The 16,433-nt window shown below is 42.4% G+C and overlaps 1 protein-coding gene across 1 annotated transcript in view; it reads right to left on the bottom strand.

Annotated features, from left to right (window-relative positions):
* The window catches only part of MCTP1 (multiple C2 and transmembrane domain containing 1), a 599,962-nt gene extending 584,736 nt beyond the window's left edge, over window positions 1-15,226 (bottom strand). The window contains exon 1 of the mRNA XM_077138660.1: window positions 14,498-15,226. Within this exon, the coding sequence (XP_076994775.1) occupies window positions 14,498-15,226 (729 nt within the window). The remainder of the gene's footprint in view (window positions 1-14,497) is intronic.
* Between the last annotated feature and the right edge of the window lie 1,207 nt (window positions 15,227-16,433).

Genomic DNA, 16,433 nt, shown 5'->3' with positions numbered 1-16,433 from the left:
GAAGGATGTAACAACATGGATGGACCTAGAGAACATTATGCTGAGTGAGACTAGTCAAAAACTAAAGGACAAATACTGTATGGTTCCACTGATGTGAACCGACATTAGAGAATAAACTTGGAATATGTCATTGGTAACAGAGACCATCAGGAGATAGAAATAGGGTAAGATAATGGGTAATTGGAGTTGAAGGGATACAGACTGTGCAACAAGACTGGATACAAAAACTCAGAAATGGACAGCACAATACTACCTAATTGTAATGTAATTAGGTTAAAACACTGAATGAAGTTGCATCTGAGGTTTAGTTTTTATTTCTTCTTTTTTTCTTTTTTATTTTTTCTATTATCGTTTTATTTCTTTTTCTGTTGTCTTTCTATTTCTTTTTCTAAATCGATGCAAATGTACTAAGAAACGATGAATATGCATCTATGTGATGATATTAAGAATTATTGATTGTATATGTAGAATGGAATGATTTCTAAATGTTGTTAATTTTTTTAATTAATAAAAAAAAAAAAAGTATTTGCAAAGTCCCCTTGAGGGAAATGATGAGAGAGGGGGAAAATTCAGCTTCCCTAAGTGGAGAATTCCTGATACTCACAGAAGTAGTGGGGACACCAAAGCAAAAGGCTGAGCCCCCAATCTTGGGGTTTGTTCATATGAAACTTAATCCCGCAAAGGATAGGCTAAGCCTACTTAAAATTAGGCCTAAGAGTCACCCCCAAGAGAACCTCTTTTGTTGCTCAGATATGACCTCTCTCTCTCAACCAACACAACAAGCAAACTCACTACCTTTCCCCACTCTACGTGGGACACGACTCCCAGGGGCGTGGACCTTCCCAACAACATGGGACAGAAATCCTAAAATGAGCTGGGACTCACCATCAAGGGATTGAGAAAACCTTCTTGACCAAAAGGGGGAAGGGTGAAATGAGACAAAATAAAGTGTCAATGGCTGAAAGATTCCAGAATTGAGAGGTTATCCTGGAGGTTATTCTTATGCATTATACAGATATCACCTTTTTAGTTAAGGTGTAATGGAGAGGCTGGAGGGAACTACCTGAAAATGTGGAGCTGTGTTCCAGTAGTCATATTTCTTGAAGATGATTGTATAATGATATAGCTTTTACAATGTGACTGTGTGATTGTGAAAACCTAGTGTCTGATGCTCCTTTTATCTACTTTATCGACAAACAAGTAAAGCATATGGATTAAAAATAAATAAATAATAGGGGGAACAAATGCTAAAATAAAATTAGTAAATTGAAATGCTAGTGATCAATGAAAGAGAGGGGTAATAGGTATTGCATGTATGAATTTTTTTCTGTCATCTTTTTATTTATTTTTCTGAATTGGTGCAAATGTTCTAAGAAATGATCGTGATGAATATACAACTATGTGATGATATTGTGAGTTATTGATTATCAAGAATGGAATGATCATGTGGTAAGAATGTTTGTGTTTATATGTTGGTAAGTTAAATAAACTAAATTAAAAAAGAAAGAAAGAAAGAAAAGCTTGTTTGTAAGAATCACTTTGTGAAGGAAAAGCTAGGCCAGGCCTGAACTATATGATAGATCTTATTTATTATGACATGTACATGTGAATGTATTAAAGGAATAATTCAATGAGCTCTCTTCCATGGTAGCTGTAAACAAGATAGATACTTTCAGGAGAAAGGTTATTTATTCTACTAAAGAAAAGGCATTCCTTATATATCAGTTTAAATTCCATGCGGGTTTTACTCATTCCCTTTGCAGAAAACACCCCATAGTAAACTGCAAATGCTGTCTTCTAATTGTTTGTTTTGGTTTTTTTTTTTATCTTTTCTGCCTGAGCTGGCTATTGTATATATAAAAGACTAGATAAACCTAAACCATTTGAAAAGATTACCTTAGTATTGATGGTTATTACTATCAAATTAAATTTACAAGCAGAACAATATTGGAGTTCTTCTGTGTTTTTATTCCAGCAGAAAATGTGACGGATGTGAAAGAACAGTCTGTGTATAAACTACACCCAGTGAAGGCCTACATGTGCATGTGTGTGTGTGTGTGTGTGTGTGTGTGTGTGTGTGTGTGTATACACCTACACAGCATATGTCAAAGCAATATAAAATGCCACAAGCATCACAGAAGCCGACTGTCTTTCAAGTTCACCCTGAAAAAGTCTGATGAAAGCTTGCCAATAAGGAAAAAAAAACGGCCTGACTCACCTTTCTCTATTTTCCCTGCCTGTTTCCAAGCAAATAAAGAGAAGTGAAATAGCTGAAGGGCAGATGGCAGGAGGGCAGGGAAGGAAGAGCCAAGACCCCCAAATACCACCTGATAGCCCTGCAACCATGTTAAATAAACTGACCATGGCTGTTCTAGTTTGCTAGCTGCCAGAATGCAATATACCAGAAATGGAATGGCTTTTTAAAAGGGGAATTCAGTAAGTTGCTAGTTAACAGTTTTAAGGCTGAGAAAATGTCCCAATCAAAACAAGTTTTTAGAAATGTCCAATCAAAGGCATCCAGGGAAAGACACCTTGGTTCAAGAAGGCCGATGAAGTTCAGGGTTTCTCTCTCAAGTGAGAAGGCACATGGCGAACACAGTCACGGTTTCTCCCTCAGCTGGAAAGGCACATGGCAGCACAGGGTCATCTTCTAGCTTTCTCTCCTGGCTTCCTGTTTCATGAAGATCCCCGAGAGGCGCCTTCCTTCTTCATCTCCAAAGTGCTGGCTGATGAACTCTCTGCTTTGTGGTGCTGCAGCATTCTCTGCTCTCTCTGAATCTCTCATTCTCCAAAATGTTTCCTCTTTTATAGGACTCCAGAAACTAATCAAGACCCACACGAATGGATGGAGACATGTCATCAGCTAATTCAGCTTAACAACCACCTCTCACTTACATCACATCTCCAGGGAGATGATGTAATTACAGTGTCAAACATACAATGCTGAATAGGGATTAGAATAAATGGCTGCCTTTACAAAATTGGATTAGGATTAAAACATGGCTTTTCTAGGGTACATACATCATTTCAAACCAGCACAATGGCTGATCATCAAAAACACGCAATGATCCTCTCATAGCAACTTCCATTTGCTCATATTCTGGTAAATGCCCAGGGGGAGGGGGACGGGGAGAGATTTCAAGTTAGATGGAATAACATTTTGAAAAACTCCACCTTCCAATAAAAACGAGAAACTCTCATGTTCCTTGAAAAGTTGAGAAGCAGAGGGTACAGGGGCTGGGAAATGTACAGAATATAGGACTCCCTCCCACTTCTGCCTGTTCCCCAACGTCTTACTCAGCTGACACCCACAGAGTGGGCTGGGAAATCACAAAAGCACCAGTCTGACCCTAGAGTGAATGAATGCAGTCTCCTGGGGCCAAAGGAAACAATGAGGCTGAGGAGTAATGACCAAAATGGTCAAGCAAATCATTTTTACTTGAAACCCTACTGGAGTCGAACTGGCATGAGTGCAAAGCCAGAGAGAACCAGTCAAGTTTACAGTCAAAGCTGGCCCTATCCCTGTCCCTTACTTCCAGCTTTCTTTTAAAAGTAGAGGGAAGGGGGTGCAATGGTAGTTCAGTGGTAGAATTCTCACCTGCCATTCAGGAGACCTGGGTTCGATTCCCGGTTCATACACTTCCCAAAACAAACACAAAAATTCAATAAATGATGCTGCAATAACATGATACTCACATGGGAAAATAATGAAATGTGACCCTGCCATACAACATACAAAAAAAAAAAGTAGAGGGAAGCAAAGACAGGAGAAGAGGGTCTGCTCTTAGGCAAGAGACCACTGGGCTATGTGCTGATTTAGGGTGTTCTAATCTTAAGGGTATATGAGTCTTGGCAAAGCGCTGTGGTGACCTAGAATGTGTCTCTAAAATCTATTCTGGTCTCAAAAGATATTCTAGAAAATGCTAAGACTTCTGCTTTAAGGTGGTAAAAATACTATTCAAAGTCAGTTATAACAATGCTGAATATTTCTTTAATCAAAAGCTATTTTACATTTCAATAAAAGAAAGGGAATCAAACACAGCTTAAGGGTCTAGCTAGAACATCATTTCTATTTTGAAAGAATATGTATATGTAGTCTTCAAAAGTTGATCATTTGTCAGGGACAGATCAGCCTTCCAGCTGAGAGGGGATGCATATTTTTACACATTTGAAATACACTGCCTTAATTAAGAATGAAAATTTTCCAGCCAACCCCTAAGATTCCATATTTCTCCAAATATTTAGGCACTCTGACATCAAGCATCATAAATATTCAGGTAATAGGGATATGTAGGAGGTTGTCCTATTTCTCTTGTTTTAGCTGACAACATATGTCTTATCCTTTCTCTGATCTATTAACATTCACTGCTTTCAGTACCTAATGCTGCAGAGAAAAGGAAAACTATTTGTACGGGAAGAAGCCAAAATAACTGAAAGCATATGAGCTATCGCAGCAAAGAGGGGACAATCTGGCACTCAGGAGCCTGGCACAATTTTGCAAAATTGCCACCTTGAAAGTCAATCCTTCCCCATACCCCCTTCCCAAAAGTTAAAAAACTGCCTTAGAATAAAAGCACTTCTGAAAAAAAAAAAGACATAAAGGGGAAATGTGGTGTGATTGAGTCCTTCTACTCACCCATTCCCTGATCATTCATCCAAATCCAGGTGAAACTGCTCCCCAGGGTTTTCAAATCTTTCCACACTTTCTGTTTTAGTTTGCAAGCTGCCAGAATGCGATATACCAGAACTGGAATGGCTTTCAAAAGGGGAATTTAATAGGTTACAAGTTTACAGTTCTAAACCTATAAAAATGTCCAAACTAAGGCATCCTATGAAAGATACCTTAACTCAAGGAAAGTTGAGGTGTTATTTGTGACTGGTATTGGCTGATCCCTTGCTCCAGGGCTCTGTTGCTTTCAGCTTCTGTTCCTGTGAGGATTCCTCATTTTGCTTCTCCAGGGCTGGCTTTCATCTCTTAGCTTCCCTTGGCTCTCTCCAGGTTCTGGTTTGCTTAACATCTCATGGCAACATCTGCTGGGCTCCAAGTATCTCAAAACATCTGCAGCTCTGTTCTCCAAGTATTGGCATTTGTGTGAGCTCTGCTCTGAAGTTTTTATCAGCTCTGTAGTTTCCAGTTCTCTCTCAAATGTTTCCTCTTTTAAAGGATTCCAATAAACTAGTCAACACCCATCTGGAATAGGTGGACTCACATCTCCATCTAATCAAAAGGTCACACCCACAACTGGGGAGGTCACATCTCTGTGGAGATAATCCAATCAGAGATTTCTACCTGCAATGCTGAAGCAGGAGTAAAAGAAATGGCTTCCCTCACAACATTGGGTCAGTATTAAAACATGACTTTTCTGGCATAAATAATAGATTCAAACCGGTATACTTTCCATCCCAAAATCAGGTCCCTGACTCCCAGCTCTCTCTGAGACTACTGCAGTCTCCACTTCACCCTTTTGGGACTGAAGACTGATTGCATCACTCCCTGCTCAAACGCCTGCAGGGTTCCATACTACTGTGCTAGAGTCGATCAGTCAGCCCCCAGTACCTGACTGCATCTTCATTTACGCTTTCCCCATCACCACCACCTCCTTTCCCACACCCCAGGCTATAGCAATCTTCCTTCCCCATCTCCTTGTGTCCAAATCCTAACCACAGTTCAAAACAAGGCAGAAGCCATCAGGTGGCAACACCCTCAACATGCCACCCCAAACCTACAGATTTACATGCATCCACCCAAACCCACACTATGCTTTCCATCTGTAAAGGAAGAGGGTCCCTTCTCCTGGCTAAGGCTGCCACCTTCCCCTGGTCTCTGGGACCCACTCCCACAGGTCCTTAGAGACCTCACTCTATCCACTTTCCCCCCTCCTCTTTTATCTTCTACAGTGTCATTCTAACCAACCCACCCAGTTGACATCATGTAAAAAAAAAAAAGCCAAACCTTCCTTCCCATGACCTCCCTCCCAACATCTTTATCCAACTACCACTTTCATTTATCTCCTGTAGACAGCCACATTGCCTGGTCACTCTTCCTGCCCAAGCCTCCTCTCTCTCCATGCCCACCACCCCAGACCAACGCATTCTGGCCTCTATCCTCACCACTCATTTCTCTGGGCAGGTGAACTGATTGTGCTATTTTGTGGAATGTATTAAGCACTTACTACATCCCAGACAACATATGCCCAGCACTGGGAAGGGAGGGGCAAACAAGGAGAATAATGAATCAGAAGTTCAAACTGGTGGCTAAATTCAGCCCAGAGAATATATTTTATTTGGCCTATGTCAGGTTAGGTTCATGTGTCAACTTGGCCAAGTGGTTGTACCTGTTTGTCTGGTTGGGCAAGTGCTGGCCTCCCTGTTGTGATGAGGACATTTCATAGAATTAAATCTTGATCATGTCGGCTATATCCACAGCTGATTACATTTGTAATCAGCCAAAGGGGAGTGTCTTCTGCAATGAGTAATGTTTAATCTAATCACTGGAAGCCTTTCAAGGAGGATTCAGAAGAGACAGGCTCTCTTCCTGTAGAATTTGTCTAGACCCTCCATCGAAATAGTCGGCTTCACAGCCTGCCCTATGGCAGGACTCTGCATTCCTGCAGTCACATGACACACTCTTATAAATTTTATATTTGCGAGTGTTCCCTGTTGATTCTGTTTCTCTAGAGAACCCTAACTAATACATTTTATGTATTTTATGATACTTTTTAAAAATATGAATTATTTGCCAAAATTCAAAAATCTGGAAATGTCACGCAAAAATGCATATTTAGGGCTTCTATTCTAGATTCTTTTCATGAATCTCAACACTCGAGCCACAGTGCCTCAGCCTTGCATGGCAATAACCAGCTGGAGCTGAGACGCGGCTGCCCCTTTGATAGGGCAGGGGCTCTGTGGTTCACTTGGGCTTCACTCAACTCTCTTAGCTCATTTTCTTGATTGTGACTGCCCCTGTGGGTATCGGAGTTTGAAATTCCTCTTCTTGATCAGCACTGTCCAATAGAAATACAAAGAGGAGCCATAAATGTAATTTTCAATTTTCTAGTAGCCATATTTTGCCAAAATAAAAAGTAACAGATGAAATTAACTTTAATAGTATATCTTACTTAACCCAATATATCCAGAATATCATTTCACCATGCAATTGATTACATAAAAATTGTAATGGGATACTTTACACTCATTTCTTTGTACTAAGCCTTCAAAACCTTGTGCGCATTTTACTCTTAAAGCACATCCTAATTAGTACTAGCCACATTTCCAGTGTTTAGTAGTTGCCTGTCTCAAAGGACTATCACAAGTGCACATCTCTGTATGCTTAATAGGTAATTATGAAGATCACATTTTGCAAGTAGAGACAGAAAAATGATAAGGTGAAAGAATAAAGCAAACAGGACTAAGGAAAAAGGTGATGATGCTAAAGGGTAGGCATGGTAAAAGTCTAGAAATAGGAAAGAAGGGAAAGGGGACAGGCTTTGTGGAGACATAGAGATAAGGAATGGTGCTCTGGGAAAAGATCAGCTCTAGTCCAGTGCTCAGGGGAAGCAAGTGTCCTCTATAAGCAAACGCAGATTTTCTGGGGGGAGCCTTTGGTGTTTTAAAATTAGGCACAGCATTGGACAGATAGTCACTATGAAAATCAACTGGTCAGCTGTCTGAATCTCAGTTAACACAGTTGATACTCAAGTGGCAGCAGGCGAGTGAGAATAAGGTCCTTAGCCAAGACTGGGATTTAATCTGTGTTTGGCTAGAAGAGGGAAGATGAGACATTTCTCAAATGATGGGTAGAGGATGCAGGAAATGGGTATAAGTACAAAAGTATTTCAAAGAGACTGGTTTAAAGATAAATGGCAGTGAGTCAAGTAGGAAAGAACCTAGAGCTAAGACCTAAACAGTGTTAAAGACTGAGAGGGTGTCACTGGGTGAGATATCAGGAATCTAGACATCTAGTGCAGCGCTGGAGGCCAGATAGGGAGACTTGGGTGCAAAAATGGAAATTGAAGTCAGAGACCAGTCAAACACAGACATCTCTGAGCCTCGGATCTCAGGGGTAGGCATCTCTCCTCCATCCTCCACAGGAAAACTGAAGCACAGTGAACACAATCTGGTAACAGCTTATTAGGTGTTGTGTCCTCCCCTCATGCCTGCAGACAAGGACCAGAATTCAAGTCTGACCTGAGAAAACCTGAGCCACCAGGTAGGGAAAGCAGGGAATGCTAAATATACGTCAGGCTTCAAAAGACTTGGAGACAAGAAGGCAAGAACATCACTACACACCTGTAAAGTGATTCTGAAGTTTTTCCAGAGACCTTATCTCTGAATAGCTGTAGTGTATCCATTCATCCTTTCAGCAATCCTTTATTGAGTAGGCTTCCCCTGAACTACTTCACAAAGCTGATTAAATAGGTTGGTTGTACGAACGCCTGCTGAACTCTACTCTAGCTGGTAGACAAGCCAAGTATCCCAGGAGTAAACAAAATAGGGTCGACGGCTAATACTGAAGGACACGTCCCAAAATAAAATCCCTGGGTTAGGGGTAATTTTCCTAAAATTTCCAAAGGTTCAATGATCTCTCCTGTACTGTAATTTTTCAGGCTGGCTAGGATCCAAGAGAACAGGAAAACAGGCTGGTATAAAATATCTCAAAACAGATTTCACAGGAAAATTGTTCTTTCCATCTCGCAGATGGTATACAGGACTTTTGATCTTCCTATATTTTTAAAACATAGTTTGTGTGTTGCTTGTGCTCAGATAATGTTAAATATAAATATAATGATGACTTTAGAGTAATTGTGTCCTGATAGTCTGCTGGAAAAAAAGTATTTTCCATTGATAAGCAACTGATACATTGGAGGGGGAAATGTACCTGCATAAAATTTTGAACTGTTGGCAGATAGTAATCCATTTCCACACCTGATTTTTAAAAGCATTGTAAGTAAGAAGAAAACATTGAACGTAGCAAGGAGACTAAAATGGCACATGAAGTTCATGGCAGAAAAACAGATGATGTTTTGAATGGTACTGAAAAATCTCAAGCCATTTTTTCACTTGCTAGATAATCTTCACTGAGAGAAGGATGTTTCACCTTTGATTCAATAACTAATTCTACAGAAAGGTTAACATGTTATAAATATGAATATGCTCTAATTTTATGAAAACTAGCAAGCTTACATAAAGCAAGTTCTGGGGCAATATCTGAAAACAATATCTACTTTAGTCACAAAAGCAAAAAATATCAAATATTCAAATAGCAACACTCAGTTATCATGAAAGCGTTTTATTTAAGATGCTTGCTTTATTGAGGCATGGAAATATGTAATTTTTAGTAAATTTTCCAGCAAAAAAGAATCAAAACAAAGAAATTCAAATTTAAAAAAAAAACCTCCATTTTAAAGCTATGGATTAAGAAAAAACTTCCTGAACCTAACTTCTGAATCTGTATATTTCATCAATGCTTACAAAATTATCTATTCATACTATTTTCTCTCCTCTAATCCAGGGTGAGCAAATGTTTTGATAGTCAGCAGCAGCAGCAAAGAAACTATAATACATGTTTCCTTGTGGTACCCAATTTTATGAAATCATTACTTATTGCCATACAATGGAGGAAAGAGGACGAAATGTTCCTCTTTTTTTTATGAATGTATAAATCTTGTTTTGTCCCTCAAATACTTATTCACTCTTACCTATAATGCACACATACTTGTAATATAAGATTTTTCTCATTACCATGTAAAGTTTGATGTAACTAATACTGCCTTCGTTAATTTTTGGCTACTTTTGCCACCATTGCATGTAAGATAACATCATAAATTTAAATGAAAAGAACCACAAAGTTCCCTGTTAAACTTTTTCCAACAGCTCATGTATTTGCAATGGCAGTGACAAAATGTTAATATACTGTTCAATAATAATAACCACAACAGCAATTGTCATTCAGTAAGCACTTGCTATATTTCAAGCTAGTTTCACACAACGTCTATGCAGTAACACTTGCATTTATACAAGACTCAAGTCTACCAGATAACTAACCCCGGTAATTAAGGGTTAAAGGGAAATATTCTATTTCAAAGTGAACCTATCACTCTGTTTACACCCTTTCTTTGGAACAAACCGATGATCCCAATATTTTTCAAGAATACTGTCATAGTTTACCAGGCTTCTATCTATGACTGTGCCTGAATTTCTTCCGCATGGAAAGGACTTCACCAATCTAGATTAAAACTCAACCTCATTCAGTTGGGCCACACCCCAATTTAAAATGACATCTTTGAGAGAGCCTATCTACAACAGGTTCACACCCACAGAAACGTGGATTTAAATGAAGAACATGTCTAAATTGGGGTACATAATTCAGTCCCCCTCAAATACCATCGTGCATCAAATTCCACTTCACAGCTTGCTCCCAAATGTCCTAATATCTCATCTTTTGTCTCCAAATTTGAATTTGAAAGGTGTCATTTCTGAATCTAAACCAATACAGAGCTGCTGACATTGCTTTCAAGGAATTATTTTTTAGATTATTAGGGTTTTTTTAGTTGTTTTAGTCATTTACATTAGAAATCATATCTTTAAATCTGTGCCTGCCCCAGGTTTAAGTTATGTTCTTTGAAGTAATATTAAAACAACCTGAAAAATAGATGGCAAATATTAACCCAAATCACATTTTCTCAGTAGTTTTTGAAAATACACATGTTGTTTTGCATAAGCCTTTCTTTAAGAGGTCAGAGAACTAGTAAAACAAGTTATACTTCTTAATTAGACTCAATCCTAGAAAACACTATTTGCACTTTTTGTCAGAGCCTATAGGTGTGTTTTATGAATTTTACCCCAATGACTGAATATCTCTCTAGTCTGTTTAAAAACATTTCTATCGTATACTGAATAATTTACTCACTTCTTTTCAAATATATATTTTCTCATCTATGAAAGTAATTTTACCCAAATTTATGTAAAAGAGGAAAAGCAATGAGCCTTTCACATTCATAAACACAACACCCTTTTGTTAGAAACCAAAAAAATAAAATAAAATAAAAAATGCAACATGCGCAGTCCTCATCCATTATCTTAAAATACTGATTTTCTGATTCTAGCAAAATATAATTTTAGTAACTCATCAAGACAGAATGTATAAAATTGGCATAGTTTTGATATGCACACAAATGGAGAAAGACTGAGCTTTCCCAACTGTGTGGCGGAAAGTGAAATGCATCTGGTATGACAATATGGCCCAACATGTGAACCAAAATCAGTGGGAAGAAAGGAATTTCTTTTTTCTTTTATTCTTATTCTTAAAGCATAACACTTTAAATAATGCCAAAGAGCAAGGCATTACTAAGTTAAAGTGGGTTTCAAAGGTATATTTGGTTAAAGAAAACAGACTGGTGTGAGGGTTGGCATGGCTTGGGTGGCAGCAGTTTGTTCGGTTTTAATTATTGTACATCAGTGACTTCTAAATCCCTTTCCCCAGCAATCAAAAAAACTGATTTTTTGGTTTTACTTAACATCTCAGCCCAGTGTCAGAGAATATGCACATATGTTGTTGGGGCCTCACGCTGGCTGGGGGGGGGTGGAAAGGTGGGGAGTGTGTTGGAGAGCATGGCTGATGCCAGGATCAAACAGAGAACAAGAAAAAGATTGCACAAATTGTCTTGTTTTTGTCACGAGCTTTCTTTTTTGCCTTGAAAGAAACGTCTCTTTAACCAGGCAATCTGAAAGTATATTTAATGCTTTTATTGTCTTTTCTTTAATGTGTACCCATTTGTGCTTGCAAACTGTGAGTAAAACTGAAATCTGCATATGCTACCAGCTCCTTCCCCAGACCCAAAGAACTTCAGAGAGAAAGTACTGAGAGAGCAAGGAAAGGTCTCCAACATATGCAGGAAGCTTGGAAAGGCACTGCCAGGCTTAGGGTACTCCTGGACACCTTAGCACACCCTTTTCCCAGTTTTGGTTTCCAACATTCCTTCCTCTTCCCCATTCGGAGAGGTGAGCTGCAAGCTCCCTTGAGTTGGACAGAGAGGTTACTTAGAGAACTGAGGAACACTTATCTCTCCTACATTAGATGGAAATCACATTCATTTGAATAACGGAGAAAACTTTCTACTTGTCAGGGAAGGAGTCCCCATGACCTGCAGATGCTGGAACCCTGCAATGGCCTCTTCCTAGGACTGTGCCTGGCATGTGAGCAAGTACTTCAGAGCTTATTGTTCTGCCTATATCCCACCTTTCACCTACCCGTGAAAACTATTTTAGCTTTTCTTTCCCACTATGTCTATACTGAACTGCTAGTTCTTTAAAATAAAAAGCTTCTTTAGAAAATGTGAATAATAATATCATTTGTAAATGTGATATAATAGATATGCCACAATGAATCACAGAGAACAAAGAACAAATTAACACAACCAAAGTATCATAGAACTGCTTGGGGGGACGTGAGGACTCCAGAAAGCATGTAAATTTGAAAATCTGCAGTATTAATCAGTAGTGCCCAAGTCATCTCACAAACATTAGGAAGTTCTAAGAGTTGCCAAAGGTAGTTGCAATGATGGGAAAAAATCCTGGATAAAGACTGGGTTCAAAATCTCGCTGTTATTTTATTAACACGTTACCCTGGAAAAGTTAACTTTTCTGAATGTTGGCTTTCACTTTTTAATCCATAAAATGTCAACAAGAACTTCTATCACATATGACTGAGGTTAAGGATTGAATCATATAAATCCGCCCAGTGTCCAGCACATAATGAAAGCACATGCAATAATTTTAGTTTAGTATTATCTCCAAAACATATTAGGTCTTTTGGATACAGAATTCATAGTCTCATAAGTAGAATTTTTAAATAAATAGTGACAGTTACTGAAAACTTTTTAGTAAAAATGTACTTAACGATTAATTCAGAATCCTCCACTTTTGCTTTGACTATTGTCATGATTTGGTGAACTGCAAAGTGGTTCAGCAACTTAAAATTTTCAATAATACATTATCTAGCTTCCAAAATAATTCAATTAACTGTTGCCCTATTATTCTTGATAGTAAAAGTTAAGAAAAACAAAAAGTAAGAAGTCCCTCAACTCTAAAATTGTTATACATTATGATTATGAGCACAATCAAAATATTTTCTTCAATACATATAGTATTCATCTATACTGAATGAAAAGTATCCCTTTAAATCGACTTTTTACCTTCCATATGAAACCCGAACCAGAAGCTCTGTCCCATTCTATTGAAAGATGAAGGGAAAGGCAGATTTATTTGGGCCTGTTGTCAGTGCTATCTCTACTTACTCTTCTTGGAATTAACTAAAACCTTTCTCTAAAACATCAAACATATGCTTAGGCAAACAACTGTGTTTATCAGGGGGAAAAAAAACCCAAAAAACTCTGGGCTTATCTTCCGAAACTACGCCAATAAATCAGCCAAAAAACTATTAAAATTTTCAACCTAAAATCATTCTTGTAACTTTACCCTTCAAAATACAGCCCGGTGTTTCTTGCAGCTCCATTTAAATCTAATTAAAGTTTCAGTGTATATGTCAGTAATTGTAACAAATCAGCGTCAAAAGAATAGTTTACATACAATCACATTGGTCGGGACGAAAGAGTTCCTTAGTTCCCTGACAAAAGGAACTTTTAAAATATTTTCTAGCATTAACATGACTTGAAAAACATTTATAAAAAGAGAACACTGTTTCCTCAAAATTGACGGTGTAAAAACAGCTGCTCAGTCGTACGCCTTTACAAATCCTCCAAGCAAAATTTTAAAGCACATGAAAACCTTGACTCATGTCTGGCTAAAGAGCCAGCACGATGTATGAAACATACTTTAAAATCAACTGCCCCAATGACTATTAAAACGTATAAAAAGTCTGAGGAGCGTATCTGACTAACTCAGACGAGAAGCTTAGGCTTGCCACTTGTTGGGTAGCAATCAATTCGCAGTCGGAAGTTCCAAAAGAGTGTGGGAAAAAATGAGATTTCTGCATTCAGTTTCACCAGCACGCAACCCCACATTTAGCATTAATTCACCTCTCTGCTTTCCTATTCCTTCCTGCAAGTCATTTGCTTCAAATAGTTCGCCCTCCACCCGCTGTACACAGCTGTACTGCTTTTAAGCTGTCGGTGCTGTTTTTCCCTTTGACAAAGTGACGCTTAATTGGACAGCTCCTTCCAACGAGACCTCTAAAAACTACTCACTTCAAATCTAACCTAATCCATGTCGTATTTGGCTACTATTAATACTTCTCCCATTTTCATTGGCCACTCATAAAGCTCCCGGTTTGCTACCCCCAAAAGGCTTGTGGCGGCAGGTGCCATTTCTGTCCAAAGTAAAAAGTCAGCGCGCAAGTCAGAACTCTTCATCTTTACTAAGCAGAAGCGGGAGGTTTTTCTTTTCAGACCTACTTGGAAACTCTCCCTCCCAGCCCCTTCCGCCTCCCCGGGTCACGGTCACGCGAAGCCGGCGTCGGGCGCGCCCACCTGGCACTCACCTGGCTGCTGCCGCGCTCCTCGCTGCTGCCGGGGGCTGGGGCTTCCGGGGAGCTCCGCTCGGGCCCCGCGGGCAGCGGCGGCGGCGGCGGCGGCGGCGGCTCCAGCAGCTGCTCCAGGCAGGCGGTGCCGGGCAGAGAGGAGCTCTTCTGATGGCACAGGTGCGTCCCGGGGCCCCGACGCTGTGAATCCTCATCTTGGGCGCGGTCCACTTTAGGGGCCGGCTGGGGCGAGGAGGACAGGGACGACGAGGCGGAGGACGAAGAGGGAGCCGAGTCTGGGGAGCGGCCGCCAGGCGGCGTCGTTCCGGCTGCTCCGGCCGCGGGCCCCTTGCCCGGGGGCAGCAAGTGTTCTCGGATCCGGCGACGGAGCGCGGACCCCTGCCCCGCTCTGCCGGCGCCGCCCGGCTCCAGGGGCTCGGGCGAGGAGCAGCACAGGTTTGGCTGCGAGGAGGAGAAGACGCGGTCCAGAACTTGCCTCCGCTTCTTGAAGCCGCTCCACCTGCTGCCCGAGCCACCCACGCCGGCCAGGGCGCCCTGCCTGTTCCCCGGGGGCGGCGGGGAGGGCGACGGGGTGGCCGCAGCGCCGCGCTCCGCGCCCCCCGCGCGCCGGCTCCCGCCGCCCTTGCTCTTGCCCACCCCCAGCTGCAGGTTCTTCCAGAGCCTGGCCTGGAAGGAGGAAGCCGCCGCCGCAGGCTCGGGCTCGCCCGCCGCGCCAGCCCGGGGCTCCATCCTCCACCCCCTGCTCCTCCTCTCCACCCCTCCTCTTCCTCCGCCCTCTCCGGGTGCGCCTCCTCCCCGAGCCCCGCGGTGGCGGTGGTGGCGGCGGCGGTGGCGGCGGGCGCAGCAGCAGAAGCCAGGAGTCCCAGCGGCTTCAGGCCCCAGCGAGGAACAGACGCCGCCGCCGCGGAGGCTCTTCGGCCGCGGAACTCCCGCGCCGCCTCTTCCTGCCGCACCTGCCGGGATGCGCGGGCGCTGAGTCCCGGCCGCCACGCCTGCAAAGTTTCTAGCTCCGGGGCCGGCGGTGCCAGTCCACTGGACTCCCCCAGGCCGCGCCCCGCCTGCCTCTCCTCGCCCGCTCCGAGCCCAGGAAACTGAAGGCACTCGGACGTGAGCGTCCACCTGCGCCGGGGGTCGCACCCGGCGCCCTCCGGGCAGCACCTGCCAGCGGCGGGGGCGGCTGTCTCGGAATTGGGCACGCACCAGAGCCACACATCAGGGCGTGCGAGGCTGGAGACGCCCAGGCCCAGCAGCCCCGCTGTAGCACCCCGGTGCCATCCTCCACCCCTGGGGGGGAGAGGGGGGAGGGCGACGAGGCGAACCGGGTAGGGCCCGGAGAATTGCTCCCTGAAGTTGGGCCCCAGCTGTCCACGCAGCTCGCTCTGGGCCGGCCCCGGAACCCGCGGGCTGTCTTCTGGGTCCGCGGGTGGAGACGGTGCGCCTTAGGTGGGTCCTGTGAGGCCCCCGGGGACCACAGGAAATAGCGGTGATCCGACTGCCGTCTGACGCTGGACCCCGCTGTCCTGGTCGCGCTGTGCGCCCTGGGGCCAAGACGAGAGTTTGATTTCTTCTGTCTTGACTTCATCCACAGCCACCCCTCCCCCGCGCTTTATTTGCGTATGCGCTGGCGACTTTTATGATGAGGGCCAGCGGTTTCTTAAGTCTGCGAATAAGGCCAGCCCTTCAGTTGCGGGGAGTTTCCCGGTGGACGAAGACGTGGAGAATGCGCACTGCCTCTGCTCCAAAGCAAGGGGATCAATCAAATGCATTTTCCTTTGGTGACTTTATTTGCTTCATTGCAAGGTAATGGAAAAGTCTTTGCTTCTCCTGAAATCTACTGACCCAGTGTCTTCTGATTCTACTAGGAGAGTCTGTTGAAAGGCAGATGACAAATGACACTCTGCCTCTTCACTCTTCTGCTGGCTTCCGCACCCCACAA

The sequence above is a fragment of the Tamandua tetradactyla genome, chromosome 21, assembly GCF_023851605.1.
Source record: "Tamandua tetradactyla isolate mTamTet1 chromosome 21, mTamTet1.pri, whole genome shotgun sequence".
NCBI classification, from domain to species: Eukaryota; Metazoa; Chordata; class Mammalia; order Pilosa; family Myrmecophagidae; genus Tamandua; species Tamandua tetradactyla.
Note: the sequence above shows the minus strand (reverse complement) of the source record. Positions and strands in the feature narration are given on the sequence as shown.